General features: G+C 37.6%; 1 protein-coding gene across 1 annotated transcript; it reads right to left on the bottom strand.

Moving 5' to 3' along the window:
* Positions 1 to 420: 420 nt before the first annotated feature.
* On the bottom strand, positions 421 to 1,140 carry LOC138892511 (uncharacterized). Its single transcript, XM_070176236.1, has one exon. The coding sequence runs from the start codon at positions 1,138 to 1,140 to the stop codon at positions 421 to 423; it is 720 nt and encodes a 239-aa protein (XP_070032337.1).
* Between the last annotated feature and the right edge of the window lie 9,547 nt (positions 1,141 to 10,687).

Genomic DNA, 10,687 nt, shown 5'->3' with positions numbered 1-10,687 from the left:
ATAAAGTTAAGAGATATTTCCTTCAATTCAAATCACCGCACAAGTTTCCCTACTCCTAATAAAAACAAAAAACTAACTACATCCGATTCAAACAAAACCCTTGGAAAAGAACTGCGGCACAAAAAAACCAAGGGGGGATTATTACTCTACCTAACAAAAGAAAATCTTTTTTACCTTTTCTTTCGACTTTAATCCCTCAAGAAACTCGTCGAATGATATCCATCTTCGGGAATAATCGAAAATGCTTCAATTTTTATGGTTTTTTCAATTATTTTCTATCTCTATCTACTACAACTAACAAATAGAAAACTAATATACATACATACATACATAATATCCCTCACCACACACTTTAAGTTATGGCATGTCCCCATGACACACAATTAAAAAGCATAAAGTAAAGGAAACTTTCCTGAATATCTAGTCGGGGTCTGAGTCAAAGTCGGGCTCCGTTCCTCGCGCCCGAACTAATGCACACATCCATGCAGACAACTTCTTCTCAGCTTTATTGGAGTACAACCCACACTTATCTTTCTCTCTCACCGCATTTTTCTCTTTTGAGCCCTTCACTTTCCACTTAACAGTTACAGCTGGGTTTTCCTTTCGTGCCAACTTTTCGACATCCATCTTGAAAGTCACATTCTCCTCACCTACTCTAAGCATGAGTTTTCTCTCATGCATATCCAATATCGCTCTACCCGTTGTTAAGAATGGTCTTCCTAGGATGAGGGGGACCTCCTTGTTTTCCTCCATTTTTACCTCTATAAAATCGACAGGAAATACGAACTTATCCACCTGAACTAACACATCTTCCACTATCTCCTCGGGTATTACAGTCATTTGTTCTGCTAGCTGCAAAAATATTGGTGCAGACCTTATCTCTCTAATCTCCTTCTCATATTTCCTGTAAATAGATAGAGGCATTAAATTAATTGAGGCACCAGAATCACATAATGATTTATTAAAATGAATAGTTCCTATAGAGCAAGGTATAGTAAAACTCCCTGGATCTCCACACTTTTGTGGGAGTTTGTTTTCCAATATCGCAATGCAATGCTCTTTGAGCTTGACCACTGAGGTCTCTTCTATCTTCCTCTTCTTTGTCAGGATTTCCTTCAAGAATTTGGCATAACCAAGCATTTGTGAGAGCACTTCTGTGAATGGTAAGTTTATATGAACCTATTTTAGCACATCCAGAAATCTCACAAACTGCTTGTCTGGATTTTCTCTATATAGATTTTGGGGGAAAGGTAAAAAAGGAATATGCTCGCTCTCATCATGGTCCTCCCATCTCGAAGTTTCTCCTTTCTTATTTTTCTCAGCTTTCACCTGGCCCTTCTTCTTTTCATCAACATCATTCTTCAGCTGCTCCACACTTTCTTTTTCAAGTTTCACATCATTTTGTATCGGGGTAGGATCTTTCAACACTTGCCCACTTCTCAGAGTTACAACATTCATTGTTTCTTTGGGATTTCTCTTAGTATCAGTGGGGAGATTTCCTGGAACCCTCTTAGATAATATTGTTGCAATCTGTGCCACTTGTCTCTCCAGGTTTCGAAAAGATGTGCCCAGCCCAGTTCTTTGATAGCTGCTCCATGGGCGTCCAACCTCTCATCTGTCTTGATAATGAAGGCCTTCATTAGATCTTCTATGCCATACTGAATGGGTAGTAGAGGCTGAAATTGCTGCCTCTGCTGATTTTGGAATGATGGAGCTCCTTGTCCCTAGGGCCTAGAGTTATTTGTTGCCAAGCATTCGTAGTAACCCCAGGTGAACTCCATGAAAAACTGGGATGCCTTTGACCCATTGCATTAAAATTATAGTTTTCCACAACATTCACTTCCTCAGTTGAGGCTTGACACTCATGAGTAGGGTGTCCCCTTCCACATATATCACAAGCTGCGTGAGGCTCATTTTGTATCGAGGCTAAGGTTAGCTTTCATAATTCCTTAGCCATAGCATCAAGATGTACCTGCACAGATGTAGTAGCATCAACCTGGTGAACACCAGTTGATCTTCTTCTTTCAGCACTGTCAGAGGGCCACTGATTTGCATCTTCAGACAACTCATCAAGAATTGTTACTATCTCTTCTAGAGTTGTCTTCATCAAAGGGCCTCGAGCTGCATTGGTCAATGTTCTGTATGCTGGTGTCAATCCATCCCAAAATTCCTGGAGTTGCATCCATAGTTCAATTCCTCTATGTTGACACTTTCTAACTATCTCCTTAAACCTCTCCCATGCTTCGAAAATAGTTTTGAGTTACTTTCTGGAAGAAGTTATGGATTTCTCTTCTAAACATGCCCGTTTTAGCTGAGGAAAAATATTTATCAAGGAATTTTTTGGTCATCTCCTCCTATGTTCTAATTGATCATGTGGGCAAGCTTCGAAGCCATTGCTTTGCATCATCTCTTCTAAACCTCTCCCGTACGTCAAAGGACATTGCCCAGTTCTAATCCATTAAATGTGTATTTGGATCTTCGTTCGTCTTCTCTCCGAAGACACATCAATTATGAAGGGTTTGATGCAATCCTTGCTTCAATTTGAAATTGTTAGATGAAATTGGAGGTGGTATAACACTTGATAAACCTTGGTGTTAGACCAGTCTAGCATAATCGCCCAGTGATCTCCCAGGCATGGGAGCTATATTTCTGAACTGGTCTGCAGCCAAGGATTGATTTTGAGCAATTTTCCGACCCCTCTCTTCTTCAGAGATAATATGTGCATCTCTAATAGATGATTCCTCAGCATCCCATGCAACGTTTTCTCATTGTTGAGCTACCTTACTTGCAGCTAAATCCACATTATCATCACCATCTCCATCCATAGTTTCTCTAGTTGAGAATTGCCCAACCTTTTCTAACGTCTCGATGAGAATTCTTTCCTTCTTCGGCTGTTGCAGTTGTTTTTCTATCTCTGGCTTGTATGGTAGCACTTCTTCCGCAGAAGCTCGAGTCATGCACCAATCTTAACCTGCAACGGGAAAGAACACCAACCGTGAAAGGGAAAAATAAAATAAAATAAAAAGAAAAATTCTTGAATTAGCACTACAAACTATTTCAAACACTATTGATTGTCAATCCCCGACATTGTCGCCAAAATTTGACGAGATCGAAACACACACCTAAACTATGCTCGCTAATTAAATATAGTATAGTATAATATCGTATCCACGAGGATTAGATTTAAATAGTATTCTCGTAGTTTCTAGCTTGGTTGCTATCCAAGATGATCATCAATTCAGATTTATATGATTTCTAACTAAAATTTACTAAGAATCTAAAGTTATTGACTAATGACAATTGTAACAAGGAATAAGCAAAGAGGGTTATCAATGGGAGAAGATAGGGTATTGAAGGGATATGTTCAAGATAATTATTTGGGATCTAACTCTAGGTAATTCACTTCTAATGTTTAAGCAGATCTCTCGAATACACTCAATTATTAGTTCAAACGTTCAGCAAAACCTTCTCTCTCGATTGAGTCTTAACCTCACAAGATGAACCAATATAAGCACGTGCAGATATGCAAGAATGCATAGTGGATTGGTATTTGGGAGAACCTCTCTTGATTATTCTCCTAATAAGGTTTAATCAATGATTAAAGTAGTCTCTCTCGATTACTAAGAAGATTTAAAGAACTCAACCAACAATATAATGCAAGGATATCACAAGTTATGCCTCTCTCGGTTACATAAACTACTGAATATAGATGCAACAATTAAATCAACCAAAAATGCTTCAATACATAAAACTAGAGTTATAATCCACAAACAATCATCAATACACCAAATCCATCAAACCCTAAAATGGAGCAATTCATTACAAATCCATCACTACTTCATGGATATGGAGCAATTCATTACAAATAAAATAAAAGTATAGGAAAACATAAATTCAATCCAAACTCGTGTCTTGAGTGAGGAAGGAATGATGAAATCCTTGTGCTCGTGTTCTTCCAACTCCTCCTTAGTCTCTTTAGGTTAAATATGTGTCCAATGTCCAGTAAATAACATTTTTTCATCTATTTATACAGAATAGGGTCGGGCCCAGGAGAAACCACCTTCTCCTAGCCGAAATAGGATTTTTACTCTGTAAAAATACACAGGCGCGCCGCATAGGCCAACGCGCCATACGGGGCATTTATGGGAAAATCCAGAGAGCTAACTTCTGGAAAACAATAGGAATTTGTACACGTGCGGTACCCCACGCGCTGCGGTAGTGAGGATTTCTCAGAGTACGGATCAAATCTCAATTTTTGACGTCCAGACTTGATTCTCCACCCCCGAACATGACCCCGGTTTAATCCCTTGGGCTTTTACTTAGACTTCAAAGATCCAAATAGCATGAATTAGCTCTGCAACATCTACATCACTCAGAATTACTCCTACAAGGCATAAAACACATAATAAGTGGAAAACACTATCAATTCAAGCTCAAAACAAGTAAAGTTCAGTGAATTAGAGTGCAATCAGCGACTCAAATACGCAATTCTAGCCTTCCATCAATCACTGACCAGATTTCCCTTTTCACGTTCGCAACACTTCCATCGAATTCACAATTGCTATTCTCCCGGACTTCCGCGATGGCATAAAGACTCTCCGCGATCGCAAAGAGCATTAACTGGCAGTAGTTAATTTTTCCATTATAACACATTTTGTCTTGTTTTCTTCCGTATCTTCTCAAAATCACATGATACCCGAAATATGCCAATAAACATTAACAGTTGTCTTAGTTTCTCAACAAAATCATACAAAAGTCTAAGTATCAAGAAGAGATAAGTTGGTAAAATATCAACTTATTAAATCCCCAAACATAAACTATTTCTTGTCCTTAAGCAAGTCAACAACTAAGAACATTCTTCAATAGAGTCAACAATTAAGCTCAATGGCATACCAAACAACATTTCAAGTCAACAAGGTTCAAGTTAAACACAATCTGGTGACTTCGGTGGAACCAACAACTAATCTGAAGCATATGAATCACTAATAACTTATCATAAATTTCATTTCAATTCAAGTTCTCAAACACCACATTAATAAAAGTAGCAACCAAGTCATGACACTAAAGCTTCAAAGTTTGCCTCATTATCACAAACAACTTTCTTTTGTATATTTCTCCCAATTGGAGATTGGATTAAATTCACAACTCAAATTTCATGTGCCCTTACACTTAAGAATGAATCTCAACTTATAATTGTAATTTAAAACACAAACGGGATATCAAATGGAAACAATTAACTCTATCTCTCACAAGGATGTTCAAATATACACAAGTAGTACCATTGGCTTGCCCTTTATGTATTTCTCCAATAATGTAGATACACTTGGTTCAAAATCAATTAAGACTTAAAGGGTTGTAATGTAGTGTTTTGGTAAAGGTAGGGTCAAAATGGGGTAAGAGTGACTCAAAACCTCCCTAAGCACTACAATTTGCAATATAAAGTACACTTCCTTCAAAAACTTTTCCATCCTTTCTTCACTTTTCATTTCACCACCTAGTCTTCCCTTTATTCACAACTCCTTATTTTTCCTTACAAGACAAAATGTATTATTTTTCCTTTATTCACAACTCTTTTTTCTTACTATTTTTTTTTAAAAAAAAACAAGGAAGGTACTACTATTTTTTTTAATATTTTTGTCTTTTTAACCTTTTACCTTTTAAGCAACTTCCACATCACATCTTTTCCAACTGTCACCCCAAACTTAGGTGTTTAGCCTATGTTTACACATTCAAATCACTTAGGGAAGTGAAATGCCAAAAGATAGATCAATAAAGAATAAAAGTTTATAGCTGTAACATGGTTGCCAAAAAAAAGGTTAAACGCCCAAAAGGGGTTGACTATGAAAAATATACAAGGGTACAAAATTTAAGGCAAAAGAACGGTCTAAGGAAATATAAGGCACATGCAAACTCTAGTGAAATATAAATCCAAAATCTAATTGAAATCAGTTAACTCAAAAAAAATCACATATAGCCTAAAAGACTATTTAATGAATCAAAGAGCCAAAAATAGAACCTAAAAGTCACAACAATGATTATCACTTCAATCATTTTTCATTTTAATCCACCAATAATTCATATGCTAAAGAGTAAATATGTTGGTACCAAACAAACCACACATTGGTTTATGGACAAAAAAATCACATCCAATAACCACGTTATTCAGTACTAGCTACTAAACTAACTTTAAAAAAATTCTAAAAAAGGGAAAAACTTAACAAGACTAATCCCTCAAGAAGCTTGTCACGCCATCCATCATAGGAAAAATTCACCCGATATAACACAAATTATTTCCTTGAAAAAGAACTGCGGCATAGAGAAAAACCAAAGAGTTTAACTAATACTTACTGCAAGTAAATAAAGTTACAAAAAAAAAACTAGTGTTAACATCCTAGAAAAAAACTACAAAATATCAGTAATAAACAACAAAAGTTAACCAATCTATCATATTCACAAATAGTCATGCTTCACATACATTCATCACACATAAATGAGCCACCCCCAACCTAAAGTATTGCACTATCCTCAATGCAACTAAACAAACCAAGGTAAACTAGGAGAGGTGCTCCCTGAAATATGCATCACTCCGAGCTGGAGGTATCGAAAATTGTGAGCTCCAAGTCATCCTCGTCATCCTCATCGTCACTTGATCCACACACTTTCCATAGTGTGCTCATCATCCTTGTTAGGAGCTTGCTCTTTTTCTTTCCATATTCTTTATGATTCAGCTACCTCCGCTCAATCTTACCTAATTTGGCTTTAATAACATGCTACTCTCGAATAAGATATGTCAAAGATGGACTCTTCTCTATCCCAGACGCACTTGCAGATGTGCTCTCTCTAGACGGTCCGAAAAGGAGACCAACTACAAGCTGGCAGACCTGTGTCTCCATGCCATATATCTAGCGAAGGATATACGTGAGTGTGAGAGGTCCCTTCTCAGGTGGTACAATGGCCCTAGATGTCCAAGTGGCAGCTGCGGAAGAATCAAGCATCCCAGTAGTATTGTCAGGAAACTTTCCAAATGAGAGAGATGCTACATCAATCTTTCATTTCTTTTGTGTATTCCTCTCTCCCTTTCACAACAAGGGATAAATGAGCTTCTCTAGATTCTTTTCTTTCTTTGTTGGTCTCTTCTCCCTCCCTCCCCCCCCCCCAATCATAGCATAATGTAACCTTTGTATCATTATGTGAAGGCATGACTCGAGCACAAATAATTGAAAGCCAAGTCCTGGCTTCGGCAGTGAACTCAGAAAACTTGATCCTTAAGTGATTATTTATCCAATTCGGCATCATTCCTCCGTGAAAATGGTCCACAAACAATTTTGCGCCCAACTCTTTAGCTCTTTCTCTTTACACCTTGTGTCAGCATTGGGAATATTGTAGTATGCATTTATAATTTTTGGATCAAACCAGACTGTCTTGCCCTTGACAGTGACAACCAAATCATTCTTGAAGTTGGTCTCCAAGTCATTTGCATAAAATTCCCTTGTCACTTTGTGATTGGCTTTTCTTCGTTCCTCAGCAAATCGAACCCATCTACTTGACACCAACCTTCCATAAAACTCGGGCCATCGACTGGTAGGCCAAAAGAATGCCTTTTTCCTTGATAATACTTCTACACAGCTGTTTTTCATAGTGGTAGGAACATCTTCGTCATCAGAATGTGTCCCAATCAAAGAACTCCTCTTGGGCAACTTGGTCGGCATATTCTTAAATATTTTCATTTGATGCGGAAGCCATTTTAGAGCTCAAAGTACCTATAAATGGAGTAAACATGTTAAACACATGCATAGACACTAAAAGCACTGGTTTATGATGCGTTTAGGCCAAAGAAAGGGATTAAAAAGCTTCCGGATCAAAATCCACAAAGCTACTATTTTGCTGCTTAAGAGCTAATGAATCACAATAACGGAATTGACCATCGCGATCGTGAAGACCATTTTTGATTTCAATAGACTTAAAAGCACCATGATCATAGAAAGGTAACCACGATCGCAAAGGGAAATTTTAACTCTCACTAGAATTAGACCTACTCGATCACGAAAATGGGCATTGCGACTGTGAAGATCTTCTTCCTCGCCCAGTAACAGTTCGTTTGGGCATTTCATCAAACAGTTTGTGTCCAACCATTTTTGTTCGTTTTTTATTCCTTTTTAGCACACATCTTGCCCAAATATTCACAGAAGGAATCACTCAATTTCTCAACAAACCTCACCCAGCAAGCAAGAACAGATTCACATGCAATTCTCACATCAAAATTAAAACTTAAGCCCTAAAATTTCAACCCTAAGTATGAGATACCATTTCTTTTTCTTTCACTAATTTAGCACAAATAAGAAAAGTAAATGAGTTTAAGGAGGAGGAGAGTTACGAAGCACATACATTTGAGAATAAGGAGTGAATGTTACACCCCATATTTTCGTACGTGAAAGTACGCCATAAGTAAATTGATGGAAGCTCCGAAATGAGAAACTACATCCCGCATTTTTGTGTGTTAAAGTTTCGTCGTAAGTTAATCGACGTAAGTTTTGGGATGAGATTTTATTGAGATCATAAGCATTATGCTATTTCAAACACATGATGAGTAAATTCGTGAAGGAGAGAAGGTAAGCAAATAAAAGAAAATGAGTTTCGTTAAAGGTTATCGATTTGGGATAAAATACAGGCCGAGCGATAATATCCGATATTTATGGACTAGTACCATACAAGGTATCATATGGCTATAATAGTAAGGTGTATAAAGTGTATTAAAAGTGAGTAGTATTTTATATAATTTGAGATAATTTTTAATTATGTGGGTAATTGGTTAATTATTGGACTAGTGGGGGAATTAATGGATTGATTAAGAAAAGGGGTGGCTAATTGGATAAGTGAGGGGGCACTCACGCGGAAGCACCCCTTAAATCCCATGAATGACTCTTTAAGTCATTATATTATGTGACAAAAGTTGGATAAGTTTGAGGGATCTTACCTTTAACGTGGCAGCCCATGAATTTGTTAAGAGAAGCCACTAAGTGACTCATACAAGATGTGGAAAGGTGTTACACTATTAGAGCATGACAAGGATTAACATTTTCTTTAGACTTCTACACGTGAATTGCCAAAATACATTCACCTTAACAATGCAAGATAATGTTTTCTTACCCCCCTTTAAGATTAGAAGATGAAGCATCATGTTGCAGAGAGATTGCATGCGTGATTTGCAATGATCAGAACAACAACGTAAGATTTTTCAAATATAAGGGAAGTACGGTGCAATCTTTCTCAAAAATATCACATGGAATTTTTCCTACTCCAGGTATGTCAAAGCTATCCCTTCTTTCCTTTGGCATGATCTATACGACACGAACGAAATGAGCAAATGCACAACATTCATAAATGACTCTATTCATAGAAATATTATGGGTGTCTATATTCTTGATTCCCCACGTGTATTATTATTATATCTTCTATTCATGGGTCTCAGAAAAATAAGTACTTGATAAAATTTATCCGACAGGCATATTATTTTTATGACATTCCGAGAAAATCATATTATACGCATATCCGACAGGCATTATATACGCGTATATATATATATATATATATATATGTATATGTATATGGGATATGGAAAAATGCTACGGCGTTATATACGCACCACCACCTGATCAGCTGGTATACGTTGATGATTTGCCCACAGTGGCCGAAATTATATGATGGGATTCCCTCAGAGGCATGATGATGTTATGAACACATATACCTATGCATGGTATGACATTTATACGCATATGCATGACATTATAAAAAATGAAATTATTCACAGGGCTATGCAGACGTACATGTCGAGTCTTTTACTCCATGTTTCTCTCATGTTTATTTTTTACTAATTTCCATTCCTTACATACTCGGTAAATTATTTGTACTGACGTCCCTTTTGCTTGGGGACGCTGTGTTTCATGCCCGCAGGTCCCAATAGATAGGTCGAGAGTCCTCCAAGAAGGCTATCAGCTCAGGAAAAGATGTTGGTGTGCTCCATATGCTCCGGAGTTGCTTATTTGGTTAGTATAATTAGGACATGTATTGATTGGTATGGCGAGGCTCAGTCCCGACCTTTATGATATTTATGTACTCTTAGAGGCTTGTAGACAGAGTTAGGTATATGAAAGATTGTATGGCCTTGTCGGCCTATGTTTTGAGTTTACAAGTGATCATGTTGGCCTTATAGGCCCGTATGTCATATGTGTAAGTTTTTATAGCAGGTTGGGTCGTCCTATATGGAGTACTCCCCCATGTTCATTCTAGTTAGCCCATGATGGCCCGTTTGGCCCATTTGCCAATGAAAGTACGATAAGAATGATATGCTATGTTGGTACTCGGTTGAGTAAGGTACCGGGTACCCGTCGCGGCCCATCGGTTTGGGTCGTGACAAAAGGGGTATCAGAGAAGTTCTGTCCTAGGGAGTCTACAAGCCATGCCTAGTAGAGTCTTGTTTATGGGTATGTTGTGAACCACACTTATAAGCTTGAGGCTACAGGGCATTTAGGACTGTCACTCTTTCTTCTTACTCTAGATCGTGTGGTAGAGCTCAGTTGTAAGAACTCAATTTCCTAAACTCTTTCTTATTCATAATACGATGATGCTTACATCTTGAAAGATGGATGGTAATGGATTGAATGTGGCTATGGAAGAGTTAAGTCAGAGG

This window comes from Nicotiana tomentosiformis, chromosome 5 (genome assembly GCF_000390325.3).
Source record: "Nicotiana tomentosiformis chromosome 5, ASM39032v3, whole genome shotgun sequence".
Lineage (NCBI taxonomy): Eukaryota > Viridiplantae > Streptophyta > Magnoliopsida > Solanales > Solanaceae > Nicotiana > Nicotiana tomentosiformis.
Note: the sequence above shows the minus strand (reverse complement) of the source record. Positions and strands in the feature narration are given on the sequence as shown.